Consider the following 16765-nt stretch of genomic DNA (forward strand, 5'->3'; position numbering starts at 1 on the left):
ATTAAACATTGTGAAAAAAACTCTTCTCTTACTGCAGGTGCACTTTCTAAATTAAAAAATCAACACCAAGAAGACCCCAACAGCACAATACTAACTGCCAATAAACCAGCACTCCTTAGGTCACTTTTCACTGTTGGAGCACTGTGTCGGCATTTTGATTTTGATCAGGAAGATTTTAAGGGCAACAGTAAGGTAAAATAACTTCTATTTGCTCTTTATGTCTTAGATATATTGAATGCTTCACTTTAATTTGAACACATGTTAGTCCTGGTTCCTCAGAGCATTTTATTTTTCTGTAATATGTATGGTATAGATTTTTGGATTTTAAATACGTGCCTTTGCAAAGTCTGTGCAGTAAGATTGTGATTCTCCTTTTTGATATTTATGCTTCTTAAAAGAGATTATAAACATCTGTTTCATCTTCAATAGCTATTATTTGTGTTTTAATTTGCTCAGGTTAACATTAAGGATAAAGTACTTGAACTGCTGATGTATTTTACAAAGCATTCAGATGAAGAAGTACAGACAAAAGCCATTATTGGCCTTGGTAAGAAATATTAATAGTTTTTATTATTCTGCTCTAGTAAAAATCTGTGTGTATCAATAGGAATTCATGTATTTGTTTAGTCACAAGAGAGTTCTGTTTGAGAAGTGACTACAGCAAAGCTGTCGAAAGGCTAGTAGTTACATAACTCTGCAGCAGTCTGGGTGCTTTTGACAGTCAATACCTTTTGATGTGTGATCAACCTGTAAAGTGCAGCAGATTTCCAAGGTACTGAAGATGTTATTTTTTTGTCCAAAAGCAAGTATATTGTAACTCCAAACCTTGTTTCTCAGTCTACAAGGTAAAAAAGTGGTGGAAAAATTTTGAATATTTTAAGTGTAGGAGCATTTTGCATAGTCGAGGGAACTCTGGCAGTTTATATTGGCTGAGTGGCCTCTGTGAGATCTGTGATTGGTAAATTAACTCCCGCTGACTGGTTCATATCATGTTCATTCTCTACTTAAGCAAAAAATTATACATCTGAGAGAATCTTGTTTGGGCAGATAGGTCTTTGTTTCTGGAAGAGTTCAATTCATGGTTATTGCTTGGTGTAAAGTAAGTTGTCTCCCAGGCGGGTGAGCTTCTGTTGTATAATGTAACTGTGAACAAGAATTTGCCTCTTTATGTTGCTGTTTAGATAACTTTTGAAGAACTCTGCTTCAATTCAAGCTAGGGCTCTGAAGATAAGGACTAAGACTGAATCTTCATTTCGTGTTCTATGAGAAACCATTTCAGACAGCCAAACAGGATCAATGGCACTGGAGTTGCCTCTGTTGCAGGAGCAGCGCTATGGTTGTCTGGAATACTTGGAGTTTTTCTAGGCATTACATCAATGTACACAAGACTGACCTATACTCAGTCCAACTGTATTGTACTCTACATAATAGTGCATGTGGGGTAGGAACTGTATTTATAATCATAGACATGATTACTTTGTTCATGGATATAGAGTTACGTTGCATTTGCCAAAAATCTTTGTAGGCAATAGACTGAACTGCGGTGGGTTTTGGTCAAGGGGCAAAAATAGGAAAGGCTGTCAGTAGTCATTATTTTTTTGCTCTGCTTATAAGTCTTTATTTTGATGAAACCTCCCTTTTTTCAGTGATCTATCGATTTCATTTGAGTACTGGTTCCATTTTGAGGGTAGCTGTTGGATGTGTGAAGATGTGCTAAACAGTGTAAATTTCAGTCTTACAGGATACTAATGAAGCAGAGTTGTCAAAGTGATCCAGTGTTTATGAGCAGCAATAAGGTGAAAAGAACTAGCAGACCAATTCAGTATCTGTACATGGTGGGAGGTGTCACACAGGAAGTATGTACTTCCCTATCAGCCTGTCATTTCAGTAAGGACACTCTGAACAGTTTCAGCTTTGTGTTGGCAGGTGCCACTGCTGTAGAGGAGTTAAGCTTAACCCTAAGCCTAATAATTATGGTTGTGCTTCTCTTCCAAATGTGTATCTGCAAAACAAGTTGAGCATATAAAATTTTAGTAAATTTAGGTAACTTGTAAGAACCCAACCGTTAATGTCTTAGTCAAATTCACTGCTTACTCTAAAGACTTCTAACAGAGTGAAAACAAAGGTGTGAAGAGAAATGGTGTGAGAGCACCACTTGAGATGTGAAGTCACTCCTTAACAAAACACAGGAGGTGCCTTTCTTTATCTCCTGTGACAGCTATGCCAAGTAAGATTTCTTCCCCAGTTAACCAGGAATGGAAAAACAGGAATTTCCTGACAATGCTGGTGTTTTAGATTCCTTACAGTGACGGAATAAAAAAGTGTTGTGGATTGTTACACATATATCCATGTGTTTTTCATTTTTAAAAATAACTTTAAAAGATGAGCTGGAGTTAAACAGAGGTGGTCAAGTTACAAACATCAGTATACACTTGTACAGTGCACAATCATACCACATCACTCCTGAGACCACTAGAGTTCCTTTTTTTTCCTCTTTTCCCACCTGCTTCTCTGCTTTTTGTTTTGAAACTGAAATGAGATTTTTAAGTCTTTCCTTGGACTTAGCCTTGGACTTGCACCGTCTTTCTGTGTGTATGGAGCCAGTTTTAAAAACATGACTCAGTCTTCCCTCTGTTACATCTATTTTTATATATTGCTCTTGCATAATTTTATTTGCTTTCATTTTTTCCCCTGTTCTTCTTTTATGTTTCTGTATTTTCTGTGGTTCCATTCAAAATCTGAGTTTCCTGTGGTCATAAATAATATACTTAAGACGTGCTTTTCCTTCACAGTCTTGAAAAGAATAACGTAGTTAAATGTAAATTAGCTTAGGGTGTTGTGTTCCCATTACTGTTTTTTATCATACTCTTTAAGAGTTTGTCAGCAGCACTTATAAATCTACATACACAATCTAAAATGGTGTATACTACCACTAAGTTAGAAAAGTTTTTATGAAATACAGACTTAAGAACAACCAGTTCCTTGGCAAGGGTAAGGCTGCAGCTGATAACGGTTCTGTAGTGTGTCTCTTCAGCACATGTAGTCTTGGGAACACTTCATATAGTTTTCAGGTTTTCATATACCTTAATTGGTATATGGATAATGGCAGCAAAAGGCATAAATGTTGCTGTGTTCACTGGTGATTTTTTTGTTCTATTGTGATGTTAAATACTTGTGATATTTACCAATTTTCACACATTTTATCTGCCTCTGCATGAGTAACACTTTACAGTTTCAGCAGAGTGTTTGTCTCTAAATGTATTAGAAAAACAACAGGTAATTTTAGCAATGTTCCTTTCTCGTTTTTGTGAGCGCTCCTGGTCACTGAGATGTGGCCACTCCCCTGGACCTGCTCCAGGCCTGTATAGGTTTTTAGTGCAGCTGCCCCGGGCCAACACCCCCTTTTCTACGTCAGAGTCGTGGTTAGTGGAACTGTCATGGCCATCAGAACTCCTTGCAGGCTGTGGATGGTGTCCATATGGATACACAGTACTGTTTGGACTAGAAAAAGCTGTGCTGTTGGGAGGGGATAAATTTCATAAGCAGAATTACAAGTCCTAAATTCTAATACTGAGAACTATTTCCTCTTTTTTCCACCCTTAGGATTTGCATTTATACAGCATCCAAGCTTAATGTTCGAACAGGAAGTGAAGACTCTGTATAACAGCATTCTCTCAGATAAGAACTGTTCAGTAAACTTAAAAATCCAGGTGTTAAAAAACCTCCAGACCTATTTGCAGGAGGAGGATACCCGTATGCAGCAGGCAGACAGAGACTGTAAGTGCTGAGTTCTTTGTGCTGATGAGGCACAAGTGAAACTTGAATTTGTTGTGTCCAGTTACTATACAGCTGCATTGTGTCAATTGAAATTGTAACCAGATCAGGACTATGGTACCCAAAGTATCTTAGAATATTTGAAAAACAGGTATATGCGTAATAGCTGTGCATATTATTTACTTTCAAGATGTACAAGTGCTGGAAGCAACCCAGAATACATAATTGCTGTAATGATGGTAATAATCATTTTTAACAAAAAACCCTCTAAGTTTAATTTGCAGATAAAAAATAGTAAATGCAACTTTTTTTTAAAAGAAAAGCCTTTATTAAGGAATAAGACTTGAATTAAAATAATTTCTCTCCATTTTTTATATATTTATACATTAATCTGTTGTGTGTTTCATGGGACCATAAACCCATTTTAAGATAGCTGAAATGTGTGAAACTTAAAGATCAGTTTCCATTAACATTACCTCAAGTAATGGCAAACTAAGTGATTATACTGTGCTAAGTGTGCTTTTCCTTTGTCCTTTTTACAGGGAAAAAAGTAGCAAAACAGGAAGACCTAAAAGAAATGGGTGATATTTCCTCGGGGATGAGTAGTTCCATCATGCAGCTGTATCTCAAACAGGTCCTTGAGGCTTTCTTTCATAACCAGTCAAGTGTGCGCCACTTTGCTCTAAATGTCATTGCACTGACACTAAACCAGGGTCTCATCCATCCTGTTCAGGTATGATCAGCTTCTGTGGTGGGACTTGTTATTCATGTTTTTGGGTGCTTTTACATTTGCTACATAGATTTCCACTTTTTCTCTTCTGGTTAAGTTACAGTAATTTCTTACTGTAGCAAGAAAGTATATTTTGGAATTTCCTTCGTGCTGTTTAGCCAGTGAGATGCCAGATGCTGTAACATCTACTTTTGGATTAAGATGTCAAAGCCCAGGCAGTGCCTAAAGAGCATGTAGAAATGTACACTGGAGAATATTTCTGTTGTGAATTTGAGGTGTATGCCAAGTTGTTTTCTTAACTCTTTATCCTGTGTCTACTTGCTTCTACCTAAGTCCCTATATCCTCTACACACTGTGGAGCTCCACAGTCAGTGTCAGAACTTCAGCCATCATCTCCATTATTCTTTACTTAATAATGTTTTTGTAAGTAATTTTTGATACTGCAGCCACTGCACATGTTCAGTCATAAGTGGTGGTGGCTTGGGTTTTTTTGAAAGGAATTTTATGCATTCTAAATGGACTTTAGAGTTTGAGAAAAAGAGAAATACTACTTGAAACCTCACATAAGCACTTTAGAATGCTGGTGTCTCATAGTATTTTGTACTATTAACTTGCAAAAAATAGGTAGTAAGGGGCATAGAGCTTCCTGTTCTATTTTCTGTAGTAGAAACAAAGACTGAGAAGGTACCGTGCCTCTGAATAATCGTTTCATTTGTTTTTCAAGTGTGTGCCATACTTAATTGCTATGGGCACAGATCCAGAGCCCTCTATGCGAAATAAAGCTGACCAGCAGTTGGTGGAAATAGACAAAAAATACGCTGGGTTCATTCACGTAAGTATTTGTAATTTAGTGTTTTACAAAATACTGTTGTAGTCTTTAGTGTTTTAACACCTGAATATGCCTCAGCTGCTGAAAGAGAACATAAAGTCACAAATAAACAATAACTGTAAGCAGTTGTAAAAATTATCTTGTTTGGATATTTCTGTTCTGAGAAACAGGAGAATATAATTTGAAGCATCTCTTGCCCAAAATTTCCTTTATTATAATTCACAGTACTGTTCTCCACACTGGATTGTACTCAATAGCATTTATTTGATAAGAGGTAAGGACAAGTGTTTCATAATGTTTATCACTGATTTTCCTGTATCAGTGGACAAGGGAAGAAAACGCTGTAGCAGTTGATGAAGTCCTTGGTGAACAGGTTCAGGACACCAAGACTTTATATGAATTGTAATCTAAGCAGGAGGAGCATAGGAAGCTGCTTAGATCTGATGAATCTTGCTGAAAGGAAAGCCTGAAAGTTTTGTGAGGACATGTGGAGTTGTGGCATAGCACCAACTGTTCTGCTTAAGGTCTGAAATCAAGCTGTGGCACTCCTTGCTTTAGAAGGTTCCAGTCTAGATTCAGTGTGTGTAGTACATTGTAGAACTTCTTACAAGCACTTGTATTCCACTGTCAGCAGAGCATTGCACTCTTGAGGGCATCCAGATACCCAGTCCATTAGGTGAAGGGCAGCAGATGGAAATTGCTGTGTTAGGCAGCTGGGATTTAAGGCAGTGTACAGATGCAGAGACAACTTTGCTAAACAGCAGCAGAGGTAGCATGAGGAGAGTTGGATGTGCTGTCTAAGGAGAGCTTCAGTTTCTTCTGAAACTCGAGCAGAACCTTTTTCCCGGAAATTATAGTATATATGGAAAAAAAAACCCCACCTCATTTTCTGTTTTTTAATCCTATTGCAGTCATATGGATTCAGTTGTTGGTTTTACTGCAAGTGATACCAAGCATATACACTTGGTAAAATGTCCTCTTCATGTATGAAAACGTGTCAGAGTTCTTGAAAATTGCTTGAATTGGAATACCTGGCTGTAGTGGCTAAACAGATTAGCAGTGTGTTTCTAGCAGAATTTACAGTCAGGGCAGTTCACCAGACTTTCTGTTCTCTGCCACAAGTGTTTGCCAATACAAATCTGTTTCCCAATTCAAAAGTTAGTATTGCCTCAGCACCCATTTTAAATTTAAACTTCAGATGAAAAATACCCCTGTGAAAGGAGTAAGTTGTAGTGCTTTGGAAGCAGTGGTTTGAATAAAAACAAATATGTTTCCCTTTCAGATGAAAGCAGTGGCTGGTATGAAGATGTCTTACCAGGTACAACAGGCAATTAATACATGCCCGAAAGATCCTGTGAGAGGTTTTAGACACGATGAGTCGTCCAGTGCACTGTGCTCACACCTGTACTCCATGATCCGAGGGAACCGGCAGCACAGACGAGCCTTTCTCATTTCCTTACTCAACCTCTTTGATGATACTGCAGTAAGCACCACATTTCCTTCACTTTAAAAGAAACTAAAACGCATTACAAACTTCAATTCTCTTTTAACAATGTGTCTTTGCGATATAGTTATTGATAACTGTTTCTCTAATGTACTTTTTTTACTTAGTAATATAAGGTATTTATCTATAGAATAGAATTCATTAGTTAATTTTACATGACTGTACCTTTTTATACTCAGTTTGGATTGATCAGAAATAGTGTATCTTCAGGCGTGACTGAATTTTGCATGTATATATTTTTTAGAGTGGGTTTGAGAGGCATATAGAATAAAAATTCTGATCATGTCTTTCCTCAAGAATGTTGGGAACATAGGATAAGTGTATAAATCCAAGATATCTGTATGCTTATTTACATGTATTTTTTTTCTTTTAACTTGCAGAAGACGGAGGTGAACATGCTTTTGTACATAGCAGACAATCTAGCCTGTTTTCCTTACCAAACCCAGGAAGAGCCACTGTTTATAATGCATCACATAGACATTACACTATCAGTTTCTGGTAGCAACTTACTACAGTCATTTAAAGAGGTATGTGCATTTATATTTTAGGTATTTATTATGTGGCAACTTAAGCTTCTCTATAACATGCTCAACTTTTCAGTGAATCCAGTACCGTTAGTGTGGTGTGGGTGAGTAGCATTCCTTTGTATGTAACCAGGAGTAACAAGCCAACCAGCCATGTCTGTTCTCACCTGCATCTGGTAGACACTAGTGAAAAATGTTACTTACATTGCTGCTTATACTGTTAAAAAAAGTGATGAATTTTGACCTCAACTCTGTATAATTTCCCAATATGGCTGAATAGTAATTAATTGCATGCATCTGGAATACATGAACCCAGAATCCTGATGGAATATTGGTTTTCTGTGGTTGTTCGTGTAATTTCAATAATAAAATCCCGTTGACAGTTTGTTGTCAAGTAGGTGATGGTGGTTATGTTTGTGTTGCCTGAGAGACTTGAAATATATTGTGTATTGCAAGGGAGGGGCGGACAATATTTCTCAAGGCAGGACTTAAGAACCTGAATCATGATAGATATCTGTTGTCATGGCAATACACAAGCCTGTACATAAAAAGTCTCTGCTTCCTTCTTGAAGACTTCAGTGTCTTCCTTTCCTGAATAACTTTTAACAGTAGAAGGTGCAAACTGTCAGGAAGCAAACCTTCTTTCTAGAATGTCCAGTCTGACTAACAAGTACAGGTCAGAGCTGATGACTGAAAATACAGTGCCTGGAAAGTGCAGTGCTTTGAACTCTCACCCTACCAAAGCTGATTTTTAATCTGCTAGAAAGAGACAGTACATTCTTCAGATTGAGGACCAGTGTGTATCACCCAGCACAGAAAGGATGAGATCCTGCTTAGAGTGTCTTATGGTCTGTGTCATGAGAAGTCACACATGTGCAGTGATGATGCACGTGTGAAATCCTGTAGCTCTACACAGAGTAGAACTAGTAATAGGATCATAGAATGGTTTGGGTTGGCAAGGACCTTAAAGGTCACCCAGTTCCATCCCTGCCATGGGCCAGGAGACCTTTCACTAGACCAGGTAGCTCAGAGCCCCATCCAGCCTGGCCTTGAACACCTCCAGGGATGGGGCAATTGTTTATTATCTTTATTAATACTGTCTATGATCACTTTGCTCAGCAGTGTAGTTAGTGTCAGAGAATTTTAAGAGATAAGCATTTAAACCAGGTTGGACTAGTCTGTACCAAAGTATGTATGGAAATCTCCATGACACACAGAAATGATATCCACGTGAAAGAAAATCAGGATTTTCTACCTGATTTATTGTATTTGGCCTTCTACTGTATTTTACTGCAACTGCTAATGAACTTGATAGTCCTTTAATGACAGCATGCCACGGGAGTGCTTTTTGTTTCAGTTCCTTCTGTACATACCTTGCAAAAAAATCTGGCCTTCGGATAATGTTTTCAGTATCTCTTTGCCATGAAGAATTTTAGAATTGTCAAAGTTATAAATTAATAACATTTTTTTCAGGGAATTCTTGATAATTAAAGGCAGCAGTGATTTTGGGAAGATTTTTTTAGAAACACTGTATGTTTCCTACTCTAATGTTGGAATGTCTGTAAATTTCTCTGCCTTGCAGTCTATGGTGAAAGACAAAAAGAAGGAAAGAAAGCCTTCATCAGATGAGGAGTCTGAGAGCGACGGTAACAGCGGCAGCGAGAGCGAAAGTGAGGAGGAAGCTTCCAAGCCTCGGAGGTTACGGAAACGAGTGGACTCTGATTCTGATTCCGATGAGGAAAATGATATAAATTCTGTGATGAAATGTTTACCTGAAAATTCAGCTCCTTTAATTGAATTTGCTAATGTCTCCCAAGGCATATTATTACTTTTAATGCTGAAACAGCATTTAAAGAACCTCTGTGGATTCTCTGATAGGTAAGACTATTTAGATAATAGGCCACTTGTTATCCAGTGAGTTATTTGTAAGGATTAAATCTGGGGGGATTTTTTTCCTTTTATTTAAGTTGGTCATAACTACTTGTTTAAACAATAGATTTTTGTAAGAGAGAAAGCAAACCTGTTAAGTTCAAGGCTTAGAAAAAGCAGTTATTTCATTTCTTACCAGGTTGTCTACTGGATATGAAATGATTAAAATACAACTACTTGAAGATTTTAAAAGCTTTTCATTCAAATTATTCTGGACTTTCCTTAAAAGCCCTTCTCTGTTGTTTTCTTTAAACAGTAAAATTCAAAAGTACTCTCCATCTGAATCTGCAAAAGTTTATGATAAAGCTATAAACAGGAAGACAGGAGTGCATTTCCACCCAAAACAAACTTTGGATTTTCTGCGGAGTGATATGGCTAATTCCAAGATCACTGAAGAAGTGAAGAGGAGTATAGTAAAACAGTACTTAGATGTAAGTAAAGTTGCTTTGCAGAAAACCTGATATCCTTGCAAACTGGGTAGAACAGTATAAACTTGATAGTACATGCTGATTACTGGATGAAGATTTCAAAATTTTAAGTTCCACGTCATCTTACGATCTGCTTTCAGGATGTTTAGCGGGGCTGTATTTCAAAGGCTTCTAATAAGTTTTAACACAATGAAAGTTAATTTCAGCTAAAGGATATTCACCTTTAATGGACTATCTTCTAATTTCTGCTGTCCAACTTCTCTGCCTCTCCCTTATAACTTGTTCACTTCATCCCTGACTGTTTCCATCATGGGAACAGGGACTGGGTGTAGTTTAGGAGCTGCTCCTCCTCCCAGTAATAATTAGACAAAACTTGCCATTTTGAAAACACAGGGAGAAAGCTTTTACGTGTTTACTTAAAAAGGATAGGGAAGTTGTTTGTAGAACAAAACGTAAGTTGTTCAAGTTTGAAGTTGCCTTCCGTTTGTTTTATCCTGTTTCTTTGTGTTGCTATTTGTTTGACACATAATGCAGTGTGATCTAAGTGTCTGTTTTTAAAGTTACAATGTGGACTCATCTTTTTTTTAATAGTTCAAGCTCCTTATGGAACATTTGGATCCTGATGAAGAGGAAGAAGATGGAGAGGTGTCAGCTAGCACAAATGCTCGGAACAAAGCAATTACCTCGCTGCTTGGAGGAGGCAGCCCTAAAAACAATGCAGCTGAGACAGAGGACGATGAAAGTGATGGGGAGGATAGAGGAGGAGGCACTTCAGGGGTGAGGCGGAGGAGGAGTCAACGTATTTCGCAGCGTATTACGTAAAATGATTTTTATGTGCTTATAAATGTCAGTTTATTATATTAAATGTACACCAAGTAATGTAATCCACATGAAAAAAATCATTTTGTAGATAGAGATTCTCTACTTAACCGTTTATACAACTTTTGTAGAAAGTTTAACAGAAAAGACAATAAAAAAGCCAAACTAGAAAATGAGATTTATCCCGTATAAAAAGTTATTAATTTTCCTTTGGAATGTACTGTGTGTTATCCTTTTTATTGTTGCCAAGTTTTTATGTAGCTTTATGATTCATGTGTATATATAATTTTATATATCAATAAGAGATAAAGACACGGGTACAAATTAAGAGTATGTGGTTTTACAAGGATATGTTAACCCCTTGGCGCTGGCGGTCGCGGTGCGTCTCATTGCCGGCAATGGAATGTGTGCCGGGAAATCCCAACTCCCGGCGTCAAGGGATTAAAAGCAATAAAAGCAATAATTTCACTAAAGTTCTTTTGTGTAACACTTGGTCTTTTTTCCCCCCAATGTTTTAGTCATTGAGAAGGTCAAAACGAAATTCAGACTCTACGGAGTTGGCAGCACAGATGAATGAAAGTGTTGATGTCATGGATGTCATCGCTATTTGCTGTCCAAAGTACAAAGACCGACCACAAATTGCAAGAGTAGTACAGAAAACCAGCAGTGGCTTCAGTGTTCAGTGGATGGCAGGCTCCTACAGTGGCTCCTGGACTGAGGCTAAGCGCCGTGATGGCCGCAAACTGGTGCCTTGGGTAGACACTATTAAAGAGTCAGACATTATTTACAAAAAAATTGCTCTAACGAGTGCTAATAAGCTGACTAATAAAGTTGTGCAGACTTTACGATCGCTGTATGCCGCCAAGGATGGAACTTCCAGCTAAGGAATTTGTACATGCAGCCAAATTTACAGGAATTGAAATAACAGAAAAACTTGAAATACCAACTTTATGGCAAAAAAAAGTCAGTTAAATGAAGAGTAAGAATGGAACCTGGGACGCGGGGAAAAAAGAAGGAAATGTTTGGTAAACATTTTTGTGGGAGCTTCCTTCGCTGTTGTGCAGCAGAAACTTCTCAGTTCATTTTTACTCCCACTGTATTATAGTTTAACAAAAAAATTGTTTATATCTTGAAAAAAAAAACCTGTTTAAAAAAAATAAACAAGTGAATGTTGGAAATTAGTCTGTTAATGTTCTTAATAAAGTGTTCTTGGAGTTTAACCTAGCAGCGGATGGCTTTCTTTAGCTTAGCCCAGTTTCCAGGAAAGCATTGTTTCCAGGCTGTAAAATGGCAGGATATCCTGGATATATAATTTATTCTGTTGAAAAAAAAAAAAAAGGAAAGAAAAAAAAGCATGCAGTATCTATGACCTATCTGCAGGAGGAGTTTTTGTAAATGTAGATTTTGATGTATTAGGTCACCCTGAAATAATACAAGAAAAGGGATCCCCAGCAAATCTGGTGGAACAAATACTGCAATAAATTTTTTTACTTCTCTTTGTTACTTGTCTGTTTCCATTTGAATTTCTTATTGTAAAGATCTGTTTAAATCCATTTATATTATTTTGCAGTCTTTTATGTAAAATTTACTAAATCAGTGGTTTTCAAAACAAGACATAAAATATTGTTTATACAGTTTGTATAGGCTGACTTCTGAATAATTGGTATCTTCTTATTTTTATCCCCACCAGGGTGTAAAACACAAATTAACTCCAGGGCTTTATTGTATCCTGCAATATTTAGTATTAACTATATGATTTAGCACTGTGCCAAACACATTTTCAAGAGTACATTTTGATATAAAAGAAACTATAGTTTATTCCTTGTATGCTTCAATTTCTTTCTAATGCTGTCCAGATGGTAATTTATGCTAGTTCAGACCTGGGGAAAGCTGAATGACTATTCTGCTTGGGCAAACTGCCATGTGTGCATCTCTGGGCTAATGTGGACAGGTTTGTGTCAAGAGGAGATCCCTACCAGTGTTTGAGGAGTGAATGGGTATGAGTCTGGCTAAGTACACTACATTCCTTCACAAATTAATTTTTTTTAAAAGAATGTTTGTATATTAGACTTATTTTTTTTACTAATTGAAAGATGTTTTCACATTTTGTAAATTGAAAAAATGTTATTGAAATCTTCCAGGAGCATTTGCTTCAACTGCCTTGCCACAACCTTTCATAAGCAGTTTGTCTTCCTAGAGAGCGAGAAAAGCAGTGGATTTGCAAACAGGAAGAAATCTACAACAGCCCTGCTGTCTTTTCTGATGTATTTATCACAAACAGCTGTTCCTCGACACATAATTCTTTTTCTATTACGTTTTGTTTCTTCTACGAATTTAATATATGGTAGGAAGCTGGTTTTTTGAAACTTGCAGAATTCTAACTCCTTAGTCAATTTGTGAGGAATAGTAACAGTATTCCAAAATATTCTTATGTACAAAACCCCTACATTAAACAAATTATTAATAATTCCTCAGAATCCAGTTGGTAAGTTGTTCCTTAGGAGATGCCTTTTTGCTGTTTCACCACTGGAATTTTTCTGAACAGAAATATTTATCACCTGTTTGTTTTTCAGTTGGCAGTGTTTTCTTCACTGTATGAAAAGCCATGTCGTGGTCTAAGATAGATGTTGTTCAAGCAAGGAAGAGTAGCAAAGCAGAATTCACTCCTCTGCAGCTCTGGAAGGACATTTTTGTGCCACACAATGAAAGGCTGTATTTGCCAGCACCAGCTGCAGCTTTTAGAGTGGAAAACTCAGAGGAGTTACATAACATGTCACATGTTGCTACTATAAAGAGGTGAAAATACTTCACAAGGAAACTCTCAAGTGATAAAATCAAGAATTTCATACAGTTGCAGTATAAATTGTTATCTGTTAGTAATTTCTGATGCGATTTATATTAAAGCATCATGGTTTTAATAGGTAGTGCAACTATTTCCTTGTTCCTAAACACTTTCCTGGCTTTTCCAATAGCAAAGATGGGGATTTATTTCAATTTGCTTGTTATTTATTGGAATAAAATTATCAGAAAGAAGTTATGATTAAACAATGTAAATCTGAAGGCTAAAGTTGTCTTAGTTGAGAGGATGGAGACCATTAATATATTGTGTGATGTGCCAAGTGGCATACATGCTCCTTGATGGAATCTGGTGGCTGTTATGTAACTTACAGTTAAAAATGGATTATAGATTATTAAATAAGTTGAACACAATTCTTACTAGTTAAGAGTTGACTTTTACCCAGAGTAATACCTAGTTTTGTTTTGCCAGTCACCAGTATTCCAGTTGCCTCCTGTGAAGGGAGGAGGTAACAGTGGGGATTTTGGGAAGCCAACCCGAAGTGCTTGCTGTGCGTGCCCTGGGCTGGTGGTTCCCGGAGCAGGGAGCAGTGCCCGAGGCTGTGGCTGGAGCTGCAGTGTCACCAACACCACCCACGCTCAGCACAGCACGGGGCAACAGCAGAACTTTCTGTATGGAAATTAAAAAAGTGTGTTTGGGTTTGTTTGGCTTTTCGTTTCAGTGCTGCAGTGCAGTAATGGATGCAGTGACACAACTTTACTCTTTTGTATTGACAAAGCTTTGTAGTATTTTTTCACTGTATGGCTACCAATTTTTACATACGTAACTATAAGATTATTGAATTTTTTATTCTTCCTGCTTTCTTGCTTTGAGTACAGGATCTGTACGTGGAGCTTGCTGCAGTAGCTTACCTAAAAAGGGGATATTGTCAAGCTTTTAGCATTAGCACTAGCCATATTGTACTTTGTAAGAAAACACAGACACTTCCGCAATCTAAATAAGAATAAAATTATTATTTTTAATCTTCCACTTCAGTACTGTAAAATTGCAGAATAATTCTTGAATATTTTCATTGTCTCTGCAGCTGTACAAGATCACAATAGTTTTTGACAAAACTGTAATTATAAATAAGTATTTTTTTAAATGATTCAGTAACGCCCTTTTGTATTTTTGAGGTTCTTTATTGCTTATATTAACAGCTCTAACGTGTATAAAGTTGGCATGGGAAACATTCAGCATAAATATTTTAGTGAGGTGTGGCCGTTAAAAAAAGCTATTTAAATTTTTTAAATTTGAGTGAAACTTTAGCCTTTGTTTTGCTGTTGTGGTGTCGCTAGTGAGAACATTGTTACTGTGGAATAACTGGGTTGTGCCGAACATTAGCTCGAACATGGAATACCTTGTAGCACTAAGATTGTTCTTAAATGTGTTTGTGGCTCATGACAAAAGAGTTTTTAGTGGAGCCTGGCTGGTGTGGCGCTGGTAACAGCAGGACATTCTGCCCTTACAGGTGTGGATGGTGTGGCAGGGAAATGGGATCAGTCCAGCTGGTCCAGCTGTGACTGCGGGCCCAGGCAGGGACAAGGGACACTGAACGCCAGCAAACACCTCCTGCTTTCCCATGTGCCGACACTCCCCAAGCCTCATGCCCCAACAACAGCAGGAGTCCAAGCCATGGCTCCGATATCCTTTTCTTCCACTCACCAAAGAGCCACACCCTGATCGTTTTAGCGTTTCCATATCCTGAGAGAATGTCATCTTTGCATTGAAGTACTGAGTTGTAATGGGTGAGTTCTTAATGTAAGTAGTGAGTTTTCAGAATTCATGGTTCCTTGACTAAATATTAAAGTGTTATTGTTATATACAAATAAGTTCATAGTATTTTCATATTTCATTTATTTAAAATAAATGTTTTAAGCATTCAGTTTGGACCCTTCCAAAATGAAACTTGCACGTTTTTATCCTAGAGTACACATAGACTTTGTTGGTCCCTTTCTCACTGTTTTCACACTGCTCAAAATATGTCTGGGACATCTGTAAGTCACCAGGGAATACATTTTTGGGTTACTCCAGGAGAATTCTTGATCCCATCAGACATGACTACATCGTTTCTAATTCCTACATGATTCAGGTACATTTGCCCACCAAATTTTGGGGTTCCCTGGAAATAATACTTGTCTCATGTGCAGCTGCATACGCTGCTCACAGCTGCCCAAGTTCTTCGGTCCGAGACCCTCCTTGGAGCAATCCTCAGACTGTGGGTTGGTTTGGGAATGGGAGTGGAAGGTCCATCCTGCCTGGAACAGCCCAGCTCAGGCCACAGCGCCAGTCTGTGCACGTGGCAATCCTGCGTCCAGATGGGAGAATCTGCTGCACTGGAGCTGCAGAAAGACGTCACCAAGTACCTGACTGCCCCAGTTACACTTTCTGACACAGAGCAGCAAGTACTGCCCATTATTCCAGTGACTGCTCACTTAGAACAGTCTGGTTGGACTTCGAAAGAGCTTTTCCCCATCACTGTACTTTGAACAGCTGTGTTGAAAAGCTCCTATTTCTGTTTTGAAACAAGATCCTGCTTCCTCAAATACAGAATGGTGCTTTAGCTAATCCCCACCCCTGCCTCCCCAGGGTCCTGTTGGTGTGCCTGCCATGCAGCCTGTCCCTGATGGGAAGATGCAGTCATGAGCAATTTAGCCACACTCCTTACCCACCATTGGGTGGGTGCACTTTGACTGCCAGTGTTGGCTGCAAACCTCACTCCCCAACACTGTTGATTATCTAATCAGCTCACTCCCAATGCACTTCCTCCTTTCTCTTCTCCGAAAATAGCTTCTGAATTTGTTATACCTATCCCTTCTTTGTAATACTCTTGACTAGAGAGGGCTAGAACGTTTGCTGGAAACAGCCCGATTTTGTCACTACCTGTAATTTAGTTTTGAGAAACCACACATTTTCTTCTCATTTTGACTTCACAAGCACAGACTGAACACTTAGGTTTTCTTTGGGCAACAGTCTTTTTTCAGTCTTTTATTTTACTTTTTTTGTTGTCCTGTTAGGATTTATGCTTGTACAGAAATACTCCTTCACTGCACTGAAATTCCTGTAAGCCTAATACATTAATTCCTGTACATTAATTCCTAATACGTTAATTCCTGTAGTTCCTAATACATGTGTCGAGGGAGACATTCAATGGGTTTGTATTCTGTGAGCACAGGAAAACAAACTGTAATGATTCCTTGAGAAAATCTATTTGTTTCATATTTAGGAGAGATTTTTTTTGTTTGTTTTGAACAGTCCCATGTGGAGAGGGATTTTCAGATTCAAGGTCAGCCTCAAACACCTCCTCTGTGATGCACCTCTGCAGTTCTGAATGGTCTCATTTCCCTCCAGGCACAACTCTGCAGGACAGGTTCGGGTTCTGTGTGATTTGG

At 38.0% G+C, this 16765-nt stretch overlaps 1 protein-coding gene across 3 annotated transcripts in view; it reads left to right on the forward strand.

The window, feature by feature from the left end:
* Nucleotides 1-12355, forward strand: part of NIPBL (NIPBL cohesin loading factor) — a 140891-nt gene extending 128536 nt beyond the window's left edge. For 2 of the 3 annotated variants that reach the window (XM_071581344.1, XM_071581346.1), the window contains 11 exons: nucleotides 38-192; nucleotides 457-547; nucleotides 3604-3777; nucleotides 4317-4507; nucleotides 5229-5336; nucleotides 6616-6816; nucleotides 7218-7364; nucleotides 8944-9239; nucleotides 9547-9721; nucleotides 10310-10495; nucleotides 11056-12355. In XM_071581344.1, coding sequence (XP_071437445.1) covers nucleotides 38-192; nucleotides 457-547; nucleotides 3604-3777; nucleotides 4317-4507; nucleotides 5229-5336; nucleotides 6616-6816; nucleotides 7218-7364; nucleotides 8944-9239; nucleotides 9547-9721; nucleotides 10310-10495; nucleotides 11056-11421 — 2090 coding nt within the window. In that variant the 3' untranslated portion in view covers nucleotides 11422-12355. Of the gene's footprint in view, nucleotides 1-37; nucleotides 193-456; nucleotides 548-3603; nucleotides 3778-4316; nucleotides 4508-5228; nucleotides 5337-6615; nucleotides 6817-7217; nucleotides 7365-8943; nucleotides 9240-9546; nucleotides 9722-10309; nucleotides 10537-11055 lie in introns of all 3 variants that reach the window. The other variant, XM_071581345.1, reaches the window with a different exon arrangement.
* Nucleotides 12356-16765: the final 4410 nt, after the last annotated feature.

Source organism: Pithys albifrons, chromosome Z (assembly GCF_047495875.1).
Source record: "Pithys albifrons albifrons isolate INPA30051 chromosome Z, PitAlb_v1, whole genome shotgun sequence".
Lineage (NCBI taxonomy): Eukaryota > Metazoa > Chordata > Aves > Passeriformes > Thamnophilidae > Pithys > Pithys albifrons.